General features: G+C 37.9%; 1 protein-coding gene across 2 annotated transcripts in view; it reads left to right on the forward strand.

Moving 5' to 3' along the window:
• Positions 1-14,856, forward strand: part of INTU (inturned planar cell polarity protein) — a 79,365-nt gene that overhangs the window by 16,695 nt on the left and 47,814 nt on the right. For both annotated transcript variants that reach the window (XM_005691271.3, XM_018061517.1), the window contains exon 3: positions 9,261-9,346. In XM_005691271.3, coding sequence (XP_005691328.2) covers positions 9,261-9,346 — 86 coding nt within the window. The remainder of the gene's footprint in view (positions 1-9,260; positions 9,347-14,856) is intronic.

The following is a 14,856-nucleotide window of genomic DNA, read 5'->3' on the forward strand; positions in this document are numbered from 1 at the left end:
ATTTCTCTTGAAATCTAACAGAGAGGTGGTTATGACCAGTGAACCTCCTGTTCCTTATTTCCTTTCCCCTGATAATCACTCCAGTCTGCTCACCCTCCTAGGAATGCCAGTTACCTCTGGGTGTGATCTTTGCACCATCTGTATGGGAGGAGGGAGAATCAACCAGAGAGGAAGACTACCAGGGTGGTCCTACTGTTTATTGTTAAAATAATTTAAAGGTACCCGAGATGCTAGTAGTTTACTTTTTTAACCTGAGTGGGGTAGCATGTACTGTACTACAATTTATGTACTTTTCCTGATTGTGTATTAAATAGCGATAAAAAGTTAGAAAAATTAGACAAATGATTTCAGTTTTGTAACAGGAAAGATTATAACTTAAAAATAAGTAGAAAAGGAAATTTGTTGAAATAAAATTATTATTTCATCTTTGGCACAGGGCAAAATGCTTGGCTTGTAATAAGCCCTCAAAAACATGTACTGAATGAATAAACTATGTAAAAAGAATACATGGCAGGGAAAACAATTAGAAGTTAATATAAATACAGCAAAATGCTGTAGTGTTGGATTAGTGTGGGGGCTTTATGGGTGATTGTTCTCTGCTTTTTCAAGTTTTGAATTTTTTTATTAAGCCCTGTAGTTTTAAAATTATATAATTTGGGAATAAAGAATGGATGATTTTTTTTTTCAGCATTTATTTTTTAAAATTCTCTGAGTAGTCATAGGTATTAAGCTTGTGAATAATGAATATTACCTCATAACCTGACTTACACCAGAGATATTAATCACTGTTAGGAAAGAGCCTTCGTCCTTGAATGCTTCATTGGGCAGATGCCCTCATTTATCAAGATCAGAAGTCCTGTTCCAAGTCGGGTATGTGTTCATACCCATCAGTGGGCAATTTTAATGTCATGGTGAGTTTGCTAAATGCAAAGCACCTTGCTAAATTGCACAAGGTGCTTCTGTGGTGGTAATTGCTCATTTGTTTCTTTCACGGTGACATTGCACACTGCAGTCACCTCACAGGCAGGAGGATCATGAGAACTTTGTCCTGATCAATGCAGCTTGCTCCAGGTGACTCTTGCCCTTGTCTCACTGGAGAGTGACCCACCATTGACTAAAGTCCCTTGAGCATCACAGTGAGACTGGTGACTCCTCTTTCTTTTCACGACAGCAGAAATCTGTTCTATTCTCATTCTTCTTTGCTGGTTTCTTGGGGGTTTTGCTACCTTTCTTGGTGCCATTTTTGCTGTTCAGGCTGCCAAGGGCTTGCATGTTTATTTTTATATTTCTGTTAAAGTTTGATAGCTGATAGCTCCTTACCTGTAGCTAGTCCCCATCTCGGTCTAGTTCTCCTTTTATCTACATCCTAGAAACCGGCTATCATCTGTGTTTTATTTTTTTTCTTCAAGATTATTATTCAAGTCATTTAAAATTAGGCGTTCTTTTTTTTTTTTTTTTTTTAAGATGTTCTTTTAAGGATTGGGAAGGATAGGGTTAGAGAAAGCACACATTAGTATTGTAGACTCTGCATACCCTGAAGACTGTTTCTGATGTAGAATAAACAAAGTTTTTATTTTAAGTCCTTTTTGTATCAGCTTCTGATATGCTCCCCTGTGGTCACTAAATAGATTTGTTTTATATAATACTTGTGCTGTTTTGCTTTTAAATTTTAAAAAAATTTTGGAAGTGCTTTTGGATTTACTTTAAAAAATCATTTAAATTGAGGTGTTACTCCATAACATGCCCAAATCTTAAATGAATACTCAGTGAATTTTAACATATCTATATACCTTTGTAACTACAACCCAGGTGGGTACCCAGATGCCCCAGGGTGCATCCTGCTTATTGGTACACCCACCAAAGATAGTCTTCTAAAAGTCAGAAGTTTTCTAGCAACAGTTGATTTCGCCTCTTCTTGAACTTCATGTACATGGAAGCATGTGGTGTGTATTCTCTTGTTTCTGTTTTCTTTAGTTTATAGTCTGTGAGACATGTGGATGTTGTCACTATGTAGTAATCCATTGTGTGAATACATACTATTTATTTTTCCATTCCACTGTTAATAGACATTTTGGGGGTTTGCAATTAAAATATCTGAAGCTCTCTTTTGAAAAGATAGCTTTGGGTTTTATGAACATGTCATGTATGGATGTGAGAGTTGGACTGTGAAGAAAGCTAAGTGCCGAAGAATTGATGCTTTTGAACTGTGGTGTTGGACAAGACTCTTGAGAGTCCCTTGGACTGCAAGGAGATCCAACTAGTCCATTCTAAAGGAGATCAGTCCTGGGTGTTCATTGGAAGGACTGATGCTAAAGGTGAAACTCCAGTACTTTGGCCACCTCATGCGAAGAGTTGACTCACTGGAAAAGACTCTGATGCTGGGAGGGATTGGGGGCAGGAGGAGAAGGGGACGACAGAGGATGAGATGGCTGGGTGGCATCACCGACTCGATGGACATGAGTTTGAGTGAACCCTGGGAGTTGGTGATGGACAGGGAGGCCTGGCGTGCTGCAATTCATGGGGTCGCAAAGAGTCAGACACGACTGAGCGACTAAACTGAACTGAATGTGTGATTTTACTCTCTAATCTTTGGTAGACTGTTATTTGGTATACATTTTTGTCTTCTCCCATTATAGTTGTAACATTTTGATATTCTTTGTTTTCCTATATATACAATCCCCAAGTAAAATTACTTTTATTTATTCATTTATTTTTGACTGCCGTGTGGCTTGTGGGATCCTAGTTCCCCGACCAGGGATCAAACCCAGGTTCCCTGCAGTGGAAGCACAGAGTCCCAACCCCTGGACTGCCAGGGAAGTCCCCATTTCTATGTGCTTAATGAAAATAACTCTACTTACTTGTCTCTCTTCTCTCACGTAATTTATCCTCCATATTTTTACCCATGGTACTTGATCCACTAGTAAAGACACTGAAGCAGTGAGTTCATTGGAAAGACAGAATTTTAAGAGATTTTAGGCCACTGTATAGCGAGTCTGGTGCAGTTACTTCCCTCCGTGGGTGAGCACCAGAGGTGTCATGTTCCTTATCCAAGAGCAGATAGCCAGCCAGTCAGTAATAAAGCTAGAATCCATGGGTTGTGAATTCTGTTCACAGAGCTCTTTCGCTTAACCATGTTGCTCACTTGAGCGGGTGGTTGAGTTCAGTTCAGTTCAGTCGCTCAGTCGTGTCCGACTCTTTGCGACCCCATGAATCGCAGAAAATGCCAAAAGATTTCTCTTTGAAACAAAAAAGAAATGATTTAACCCTTTCAAAAATGTAATTGGGAAATAAGCTACCACAATGTACTGTTTAATCCAGCTAATCCAATTTGAAACATTTGTTCTAAAGAAGTCATCTAAGACACACCTGCAAGCCATCACCAGCGGATCAAGTCAGGCCCACCAGCCTAAATTCTCTTAAAATTCTGTCTTTCCAATGAACTCACCACCCATTTTTGTGCAGTCTGCAAACTGAGAATGGTTTTAACCTTTTTCAGTGGTTAGAAAACAAATCAAAAGAGTGATATTTTATGACAAATGAAAACTTTATGAAATGCACACATCAGTGTTCATAAATAAAATTTTATTGGAACAGAGCTACATTCATTTGTTTATTGCTACTTTAAAGCTACAATGTCAAAGTTGAAGAGTTGCAACAAAGACCATATGGCCTGCAGAGCCTAATGTATTTACTGATCTGAGCCTTTCCAGAAAAAGTCTGCTGACCCCTGATGTAAAAAGAGGAAAAACTATGTGCATGAAAACATTTGCTGAAGCGTTTTTTAGTTAGAATAAAAAACAAAAACCATGAAAGTGTCAGGCCAACAGTATGGTTATTTAAATTATAATTTAATAATTATAAATTATTTGTTATTTGACTATTAAAGTTATAATTCTAAAAACTATGTAACCAGCATAAAAATTCTTATTACTGGAGAGATTTAAAAGGAAAAAAATAATTCCTAATGACTCCTTCGTGTGAACAAAGGTAAAGACTAAAAATAATTTTCAAAATTAATCATGGCTATAGGTAGCTCAGCTGGTAAAGAATCCATCTGCCAATGCAGGACACCCAGGTTTGATCCCTGGGTTGGGAAGATCCCTTGGAGAAAGGAATGGCCACCCACTCAAGTACTCTTGCCTGGAGAATCCCATGGACAGAGGAGCTTGGTGGGCTACAGTCCATGGGGTTGCAAAGAGTTGGACACGACTGAATGACTGAACAACGACAAATAGTGCCATAAATAACTTACAGTCATCAGTGGTTTTTTCCAACATTTCTGTAGTATTATTTTCTATTTTAATGAGAAATTAAAGCCTTACAGTAGTTTCTTATCTATCATCTTCTGAGAATATGATATTTTAGCATCATATTAAATTTTACATGGGCTTCCTTGGTAGTTCAGATGGTAAAGCGTCTGCCTACAATGCGGGAGACCCGGGTGTGATCCCTGGGTCAGGAAGATCCCCTGGAGAAGGAAACGGCACCCCACTGCAGTATTCATGCCTGGAAAATCCCATGGACCGAGGAGTCTGGTGGGCTACAATCCATGGGGTCGCAAAGAGTTGGACACAACTGAGTGACTTCACTTCACTTTATAATATTAGTAGTTATTATTACTTAATATTACTTAATAAATAAGTTATTGTAACTTAATCTTCTGTATAATATTAGTAGTTACAATATATGTGCTGGCATTATTCAAGGAACTCTAGAAGGGTAGGTTGGGAGGGACCTTGATTTTCTCTAGTTTAGTGCTTAAGTATTATAGTTGAGGGATTGATATTGAGGTTAAAAAATATAGTAATTTTTATTCTCTCAAAACTTAAGATTTTGTCAGTAAATGCATTAACTTTAATGAATAAAATGGCAGTATGTAACTGCTTAAAAAATCAGATGCTTTCCCCTTTAAGTCAAATTCAGCTGAATTTAAATGAACAATTTAAATTCACAATCTGATTCCACCCCCCTGTCTCATATGTATTTTCCAGTCCTCCTGTACATTAAATACTCACTTCTAACAGGACTGATTTATTCTTTCCCCAGTGACCTCCAAATGTACCTTGTATATCCATCTGTTCTTTAGTAGCATTCTTGGTCTCTGACTCTCATTTGGTGCTTAGTCAAGGTTACTTTCGGAGAAGGCAATGGCACCCCACTCCAGTACTCTTGCCTGGAAAATCCCATGGGCAGAGGCGCCTGGTGGGCTGCAGTCCATGGGGTCGCTAAGAGTTGGACACAACTGAGCAACTTCACTTTCACTTTTCACTTTCATGCATTGGAGAAGGAAATGGCAGCCCACTCCAGCGTTCTTGCCTGGAGAATCCCAGGGATGGGGGAGCCTGGTGGGCTGCTGTCTATGGCGTCGCACAGAGTCGGACACGACTGAAGCGACTTAGCAGCAGCAGCAGCAAGGTTACTTCATATTGTTGAGTGGGTATATTAATTTCCTATTGCTACTGTGACAAATTACCAGACCAGGTGGTTCAAAACAGCACAAAATTATCATCTTACAGTTTTGGAAATCAGAAGTCTAAAATGTGTCTTCCTACACTGCAATCAATGCATGTGTCCACAAGGGCTGCATTCAGTCTGGAGTCTCCAAGGGAGAACTCCTTTCCTTGGCAAGCATTCCTAGCCTTCTGGTCCCTAACTGCATCTTCAAAGCTGGCAGTGTAGCATCTTGAAGTCTTTCTCTGACTGACTTTCCTGCCTCATTCCTGTAAAGATCCGCTGATTATATGGGACTCACTTGATTAATCTCCTAATCTCATGTTTCTTAATTACATCTGAAAAGTCTCTTTAGCTATGTAAAGTAACATATTCACAGATTTTAGAGATTAGGATGTAGACATTTTTGGAGGACTATTCTGCCTACCACAGTGTGTGTTTTTTATTTTGTTTTTTATAAGATATGAGTATTAATTTTTTTTCTTTGTAGTAGTAATAATATATGCTTATTGTAGACCATTTAGAAAATGTAATAAAACAAAGCAAAGAAAAAGTCCAGTCACCCAAAGACAGCATTTTGGTATGTGTCCTTTCTTTTTCATACATTTATGTGTAATAATTTTGTTCAAAAGTAATTTCTTAAATTGTGTATTCATTTTGCATATAATGTTAGTGGAACTGTAAACTAACTTTTGCATATATATTTCCATACTCCCTGATGCCTAATGTAGTTAGTATGCTTCAGTACATATTTGTCATTTGATATAAGTAGATGTTGAGAAATTGATGGGTGTTCTGAAATAATAAACTTTACATTGAGGAATTGACTTAAGTATTATGATAAACTAACGTCTCTTTAGGTTTTATTTGATTCTTGAAAGTATCTCTTGATAAACTTGATAGATTTTTCCTCTTATTTCTACCCATCAATAATCCTCAGACTACTGCTTATTTAACAGTTCAAACCAATTCATGCATTTCATTTCCTTTCAGCCTTTTGAGATGGGACCGTGCATACTAATGACTCTCATGCACTTGTTGAGAAAGAACTTTGCTGGGGCACAAGCTGCCTACTGCAGTGATATGATGTCCAGGAAGCCTGCCATCTCTGAGTCACCTCACAGGAGGTGCTCAGAAAAACACAAGGAAAACAAATATCTGGGAAATGAAAAGGAGATATAACTCTTTATAGAAAGAGACAGTTTTCTACTAAACATTTTAAAATATTGTGAACCTACTATAGTTGTTCTAGGATTAATTTTCATGTCTTTTGTGATGATTCTTGCCTCCTATTTTTAGAGGTTTGCTGGACATGGTGCTTTCAGACAACACTTCCTACAACACTCAACTACTGAACTGTATTCATTAGGGTTTGGAGGGGGAAAAAAAAAGGAGTCATTTGTGACATTATCAGGTGGTTTTAGTTTAAAGGAACAAATATTAAATCGTTTCACTATTTAAGTGTCCTGAGGACACAATAATCTACAGACAATAGAACTCATGGTTGGTATCATCCAAAAGTGGTTTTCTTTTACATCAGTACTCCTGTATTGTGTTCATCTTCCTTCATCTTCCCCTCGCTCCCTCCCTTCCTTCCTTCTCCCTCTTTTTCTTTCATTATTTTCTTTCTTTCTCTCCTCTTCTCCCTTTCTCCTTCTCTTCCTTTCTTCCTTTTAAAAATCACTATAGCCATAAATAATGTTATATAGTACACTTATTTAATCTCTTGTTTAAAAATAATCAGGGGAGTATGTTGCTTTTTTATTTTTCCAAGTTGAACTAAAGTTGGAAGTTTAGTTTGCAAGTTCTTTCTTTTCTTCCAGTATGATTGAGATACAATTGACATAAAGCACTGTAGAAGTTTAAGGTGTACAGCATAATAAATTGACTTACATCATAAAATGATTACCGTAATAAGTGGTAATATTTAGTCAGTATGCATCATTTCATATAGGTACAAAGTTAAAGAAATAGAAAAAAAATTTTTGTGTGTGATGAAAACTCTTAGGATTTACTTTCTAAACACCCTTGTTATGTAACATACCAGAGCATTAATTATACTTATCATGTTGTACATTACACTCCTAATACTTATTTATCTTATAACTGAAAATTTGTACCTTTTGACCAACTTCATCCAATTTTCCCCTTCCCGGCTTCCCTGCCTCTGGTAACCACAAATCCATTTTCTTTTTCTATGAGTTTGTTTGTTTGTTTATTTGTTTTATAAGTGTAAATGACCTACAACACTGTGTTGGTTCCTATTATATAGCATAGTGATTCGATATTTCTATACATCTCAAAATTTCTTAACTTTTAAGAAAAGTTACAAGGTTGCTCAAATGCTATAATAGTGAACCATCATGTCAGACTTGGGGGCCAAACCCAACGCCGTTCTCAACTGAACAGCATTTCTTGAGCATCTAACCCTAGTGTAGGTCACTGCAGGCTCTCACAGGGCTGGCCTAAGCAACTCCTGCTCACTCTGCACTTTGCCCCTTTCCCATATGACAGCATATCAAGGAAACCAAGGAACGAAGGCAGAGAGAGGAGGGGGAGGAACAGCAGTGGGTGAAGTAATGACAGTCTCACCTGTTCCCCAGCCCTCATTCTCAAAGGTCATCATGAAGAGGACCAGGGGACACCTACACACAACAGTGGGTTGCTTTAGAGGAAAGGAACTTTGAGTTTAGGAAACCCAAATCTTCTATAAAGAACGGTTATTAATAAGAAGACACTGACGGAGAAATTATCCTTATTAGTCTGTACTTTTGCTTTGGAGGGAGACACTATTTCATCCAAAACTGTTCACTGTACAATCTTGAAAAGATAATTGAGAACAAAGACTTTCAGTTCCCTGGCTTGTAAGATACAGAAAAGCAGGAGAGGCCAATAGAGAGTTGTCTAACAACACTATTTTATCTATATGCCTATTTATTTTGTCTTCTCCAAAGAATATTAAGCTCCATATGTATAGGGATTTTTGTCTGTTTTGTTCATTCTCTATCTGCAGTACCTAGAACAGGGCCTGGCATACAATAAGTGTTTGTTGGACGAATTAATGAATGGTTGTAATTATTTAATGTATGTCCTATCAAATAAGAATGATGAGAAAAAATAACCTTGTTATGTGTATTTCTATTACTGCAGTTCACTGGTGTTTAGATATTACCTTCATGTTTTGAGAGTAAATTTCCATTTTAACACTGATCTTTATTTTATTAAAACCACTTGATTTGATAATATGCACATTTAAAGGAAAGCCATGGAAAAGGATATTTTAACTGAAACATGCTGGAGATTTTACTGTGGTTGGGGGCTTTTGAAACAAAATGCTGTGTGTAGACAAAGATCAGTCATAACAGTGAATACCCAGCATTTTGAGTTATGATGTACCACATGGATTTAATTAAAATTTCAGCTGAATTTTTTTACTGTGGGTCTAAGTGTTTAGATTCAATTTTGTTAAGTGTAATACTTGCTTAATGCTACAAATTTTCCATTTGTCCCTTGGGTTGATATAATTCTTCCAATTGTAGAAAAAAATAAGAATATTCATCTCTCTAAACATTCACAGCTTATATTTAGTTATGGTGCAGTGTTGCGTTGCATTACAGTTTAAGAGTGGGGTGGCAGATTAGCTCTGCCACTAAAGAATTTTATAATCTTGAGCGAGTCCCTGAATGTCTGCACCACATTTTGTACTGCACTTGGAAGGTCAGATTAGATACTTTTTAATGTTCCAACTCCAGATCTTTTTCAGTTTTGGATACTCACACAACTGTCTTTTATTGTGGTCGTGTTTTCAGGTGATGTCCTCGTTGCTGTGAATGACGTAGAGGTGACCTCTGAGAACATAGAGAGAGTTCTGTCTTGCATTCCTGGACCTATGCAGGTGGACCTTCTTTTTCTGTGTTTTGTGATGAAATAGATGTGTCTTGTGCTATTTTCTTTTTATAAAATTCTGAAAAAAGTCATGTATAATGGATGAGTTATGCACTAGAATACTTTAAAATTTTTAGCTCTCAACATTTTTAGCTTTTCGAGATAGTTCTAAAAGGAAAGATAAATATCTGTAAGAACAATACTAAAAACATACATAATAACCAACTTGCCATTGTAAGTACCATACATATTGATGAAAATCCAGTTTCTGGAGAAGTCATTTTAAACAGTCATGGAATTTTCTATTCTGACTTATTAAAATAATAAATTCCATAAAGCTTTAAAAAATGTGGTTTGGTTTTGTTTAAACACTATGCTCTTTTCTTGATTTTTATCTTATCTAGTTTAGCCCCTCTCCTGAGCTTTTGTTTAGCCACATAATGAATTATTTTTCATTCCTTGTAAGGTAAAAATAAATTTTTTCCATAATATGTTATTTTGATATTCTAAGCATTGACATTTTATATTATAAATGACATTTTTAGGTCATTAGATGTATTTTTTAAATGCTGTTACCTCCTATTCAGGAATGTTCTACTCTTGTTAGCATGGGGAATTGGCTTTCTCTCTTTCAAGGGGTAGAGAGGATGATATGCTTTAGAAAGATTAGAGGCTCCATCAGGCAGTAAAAGAAGGAAGCAGTTTTTAGATTGATGGGAATGAAGAACAAAATGCCTGATAAATCAGAATCATACCTGCATCTGATTGAAACTCTGAGGTAACAGGACCCATGACAAAGTTTCTTGTTTTCTAAGAAGTAAAATTTTGTTGTATTCACTTCCTTCTCAAAATACACACACATGCGTGCACACACATACTTTGAATATACACACACGCACACAGATGCTCTGTAAATTAAGCTGTCTTTGGAAATGCAAAATGAAAGTGCTAGAATAACTATGATAGCCAGTGACCAGCCATGCCTAGGAGTGGTTAGACAGATGATGCTGTTTGAAATAAAAAAAAGAATCAGGCAGTCACCAGGCATGGAGAAGGAAATAGCAACCCACTCCAGTATTTTGCCTGGAGACTCCCATGGACAGAGGATCCTGGAGGGCTGCAGTCCACAGGGTCACAAAGAATCGGACACGACTGAGTGACTAAGCACACGAGACACAGTGCTGGAGCAGAGTGTGCTGATATCCCCTTTACTTGCTAGATGAGGAGAGGAACAAGGGTGGGCCAGGGTACCAGAGCACCTCACTGGGCACAGACAGAAGCTACTTACCAGTCAGTAATGCAAAATCACAGTATCTTAAAGCCTGAAAACAGCATCATCCAACTAAACTGGCTGCATGTGAGCCCCGAATGAGGGCTCCTCTTTCTTACCCGTGTTGCTTGCAGGTGTCCTGACGGTACTGCCAGAGTTCAGCCACATCTGTTCCGCCTTCAAAAAAAGAATTTTGTTTCCAGTGGAGTCTGTTCTTAATATTTAATTAATATACACCATTTGCAAATTTGGCGATGCACAGTTGGCAGAAAAAGGCAGAGAAAGAAATAATGATTTAAGTATTTTGGACCAATTTCACCCACCATTCCATGTCCTTGTTAAGCATGAAATAGGAATTGTATATCTGCTGCCTGCCCAGTTTGCCATTACAACTGCATTAAATGCTCTGTGTTTAAACATACATTTATATATATATATGTGTGTGTGTGTGTGTATATATATATATATATATACTGTGTGTATATATTTATATATTTTTTACAACATTATTCTTAAGTGCCAATTCTTACATCTTGTGCCAAAATGAGGAAACAGCAGTCCTCACTTCAGCTGCACATATACTAAAATTGAAATGATACAGAGAAGATTAGTATGGCCCCTGTACAAGGATGACATGCAAGTTCAGGAAGCATTCCTTACTTTTTTGAATATCCAGTATGGTCAGTATATCAACAGAATTAAAAATTAAAAAACAAAATGAGGAAACATCAAAGATGGAAGAAACACTGTTGTGGGTCAGAATGATCATATTGAGAGGGTATGTTGAACTCCAGCATGGCCTTGCCTTCCTAATGTAATTTCAAGGGGATTCTGCCTGTATACAGCCTGAGAATTGGGAAGGGAACTAGAATTTGTAGGGTGCCAGGAATTATGTTGGTGCTTTGCTAATAGCATTCCCTTTGATAATTTCATTTGTTCCCCTATAACAGTCTGTATTAATCTCCTGTTTTACACATGAGAGAAAAAGACTCTAGGAGAGAATTAATGATTCGTCCAAGATTACAGAATTAATAACTCAAAGAACTGAAGCCAAAACTGACTCCACAGCATGATGCTCCGATTGCACACACAGCCTGGGTGCGTCTTTGTGTCTGTATCCCCTTGTTCTTGCCACAGCTAACTGCAGTGGACTTGTCTCAGAAAAAGCTGTTCTACCTAGTTTGTACCTATGGCATTTAAAACAGTGATTCAAGCACTAAGAGAAGAGGAATGCTGATTTATAAAGAATACCTTGAAAAGTGAAAGTGAAAGTCACTCGGTCGTGTACAACTCTTTGTGATGCCATGGATAGTCCGTGGAATTCTCCAGGCCAGAATACCAGAGTGGGTAGCCTTTCCCTCCTCCAGGGAATCTCCAGGCTCCTCAGTCCTCTAGGGATTCTCCAGGCAAAAATACTGGAATGGGTTGCCATGTCCTCCTCCAGGGTATCTTCCCAACCCAGGGATCGAACCCAGGTCTCTCACATTGCAGGTGGATTCTTTACCAGCTGAGCCACCAGGGAAGCCCAAAGAATACCTTAGGAGACTTTATTTTAATTTTGGAAATAACCAACAGTAGCATGTTAAGCTTATACTCAGGGTATAAAAATAGCCTGAAACGCTTCTCGTCATCCAGCAGAAGATGCCCCGGGAGAGAATGTAATGTGGCAGGAAGTTCACTGAGGAAAAGGAGGGCAGATCTCTTTTTAAACCTCGCTCTGAGCAATTTTCAAGTCTTCTGGGTTTCACGTTCCTCATCTATAATCAGAGGGCATTTGTGAGAATAAATCTCTGAGCCCTCTTCCAACTCTACAGTTCTGTATTTGAATTTTAAATAAGTTCTGCTATAAATAGATTCAGAATACCAGCATGAAGTCCAACAGCAAAGCCTGGACTAGGTGAAGCACAGAGAGACCAAATCATTTCTTTTAAAGCTAGGTTTTCACATTCTGCAAAACAGCTACCTTCAATTCTTCAAAAATGTTAATGTCATGAAAGAAAAAAAGGGTAGAGAATTGTTTTAGATTAAGATAGACTAAGCTAACATACAACCAAATGCAGCAACTCTTCCTTTATTCATCCTCTAATGCAATTGGGAATAGCTTTATTGGGACATATGGGGAAATTTGAATATGATCTTTGTTAGAGAAGAGTATTATATGTCATATCCCTAAATGTCTTAATTATATTTGGTTGTGTAGCCTTAGGAGTTACGTACTAAGGTACTTAGCAGTGAAGTATTAAAGTAGCTGCAAGTAGTTCTCAAGTAGTTCAGGCAAAATTATTTTTTTAGATAGAAAGAAGGTGAGGATATAAGAAGAGGTGAGTAAGACAAGGGAGAAAGGAGGGAGGAAGCAAGTGTGGCAAAATGTGTTAAAAAATTGATGTAACTGAATGAGGGGAATGTATGGGTGATCACTGTACACTTCTTGCAACTTTCTGTAGGTTTAAATTTTTTTAAATAAAAAGTTGTAGGTTTAAAAAAAAGTTTCAGAAATTCAAAATGACAAGAACGAAGGTGCCAGTACTCTTCTAATGACTGAGTTTTGTGATCTTGATCTGGTGCCACGTCTCTGTGCACCCATTCATTCAACCAGCAAGTAATCATGCAGATAGAACACCGTCCCCCCGCCCCCTGGCTTCATCAGGGAATTTGGGTCCACACATTGTAGTTGACCAGGACTGACTGCATAAGTACCGGGCCATTGCTAGTTTTTCTGGAACTTTGGAGGAATCCAACCCCTTTTCTGGGAGACCAGCCTGCAGGAAATTACTTCTTAGGCCTATGAGAGGAGAAAAGGCTTCTTAAAGGAGATGATACTTGAGTAGAATATTTTGACTTTTATTATTTCCTTCTTACATGAAAGTGGTGCTCATATATATTGTGGAAAGATTAGGAAGTACAGACACATTTTTTAAAAAGCATTTGTAAATCTTTTTTATTCTCAGAACCCAGAAAGTAACTAGTTAATGTCAGTATTTTAAAGAAGATGACTGATGTGATCAGATTTGCTTTTAGGAATATATCCCTCTGGATGGGACTGGAGATTGGGAAACCAAGTGGTCAACTTTATGATAGTCCAGAAGAGAGGGGGTTATGGTCTGGACAAAGGCCTTGGCTGTGGATATGGAGGAGAAGAAGTAGATGAGGGGTAAAGTATTTGGGAAGTAAAGAGGACGGTACACTCTGCAGGAGATAATGGAGTCCACGATGCCTTCCAGTTTTTCTCTTGAGTAGTCCCGTGATATTGCCCAAAAGAGGAGGATCAAAGAGAATTTGCTGAGTCAAGTGGACTCAGTTCCTTCAGCCTTTTGACTAAGGACTATTCAGAACATCTGCCAGACACAGGAGAAAGGATCAGACACAGGGAGAGCAGCGAAGATGTGAGAGAGACATGTGGACGATGAGGCAGAAGTGAGGCTGTAGTCTGGCTGTGCTGTCCCTCGTGTGGAGAGGCTGGCATGGCAGCTGATGGGGAAGGGAGCGTCGGCTGGTTATTTGGCAGAGGCCAAAGCAACATTGCTTGTTACATGATGTGGGCTGGAGAGGATAACTAAAAGCAGCAAGGCTTTGGAAGTGGTGAGTTATACAGTGCAGTCCTTGGACCTGAGAATAAGGTACAGCATCCCCTGAAGGTGTCAGGGGTGGAGGGAAAGGAGGAGGAAAGAAAGGCTCGGTAAATTGCACAACTAAGACAACCTTTTGAGGGAGACAGGAGATGATGAAACTTGTCACAGTTTAATGTTCATGGAGGAACAACAGAATACCCTTCCTTTAAGAAGCTCCACATAAACTCAACAGAGGAAGACCCTTTTTATGAGAAGTTTCATATAAACTCAAGACAAAACTCATCTATAAGAAGGTTGATATAAACTATCTTATATTAGATGTTACTCAATAAAAGTTTTTTCCCTATAAAACATATAATATCCTTAATATTTACATACATCATCCCTTTTAAAAAAATAGCGCTTAACTTTTAATTTGGTTATCTGTCTCACCCTTTTATGGTTTTATCAAAGCAACCAGATTTCCTGACATTTATAGCTACTTAGCCTGTAAACTTTTCAAAATGTCTTGCTAAAGTGTAATTATCTTTGCATTATGGAGCCAACTTTACTTCCATCAGAAGAATAGTGGCTAAAATAGTTCCTTAAAGAATGTTAACGGATGGTTCTGTGGTGTGTGTGTTGTTTGAGTTTTTGTCCTAGTGAGGGGAAAAGTTGTTTTCAAGTGTATCATTCTTCACC

Source organism: Capra hircus, chromosome 17 (genome assembly GCF_001704415.2).
Source record: "Capra hircus breed San Clemente chromosome 17, ASM170441v1, whole genome shotgun sequence".
Lineage (NCBI taxonomy): Eukaryota > Metazoa > Chordata > Mammalia > Artiodactyla > Bovidae > Capra > Capra hircus.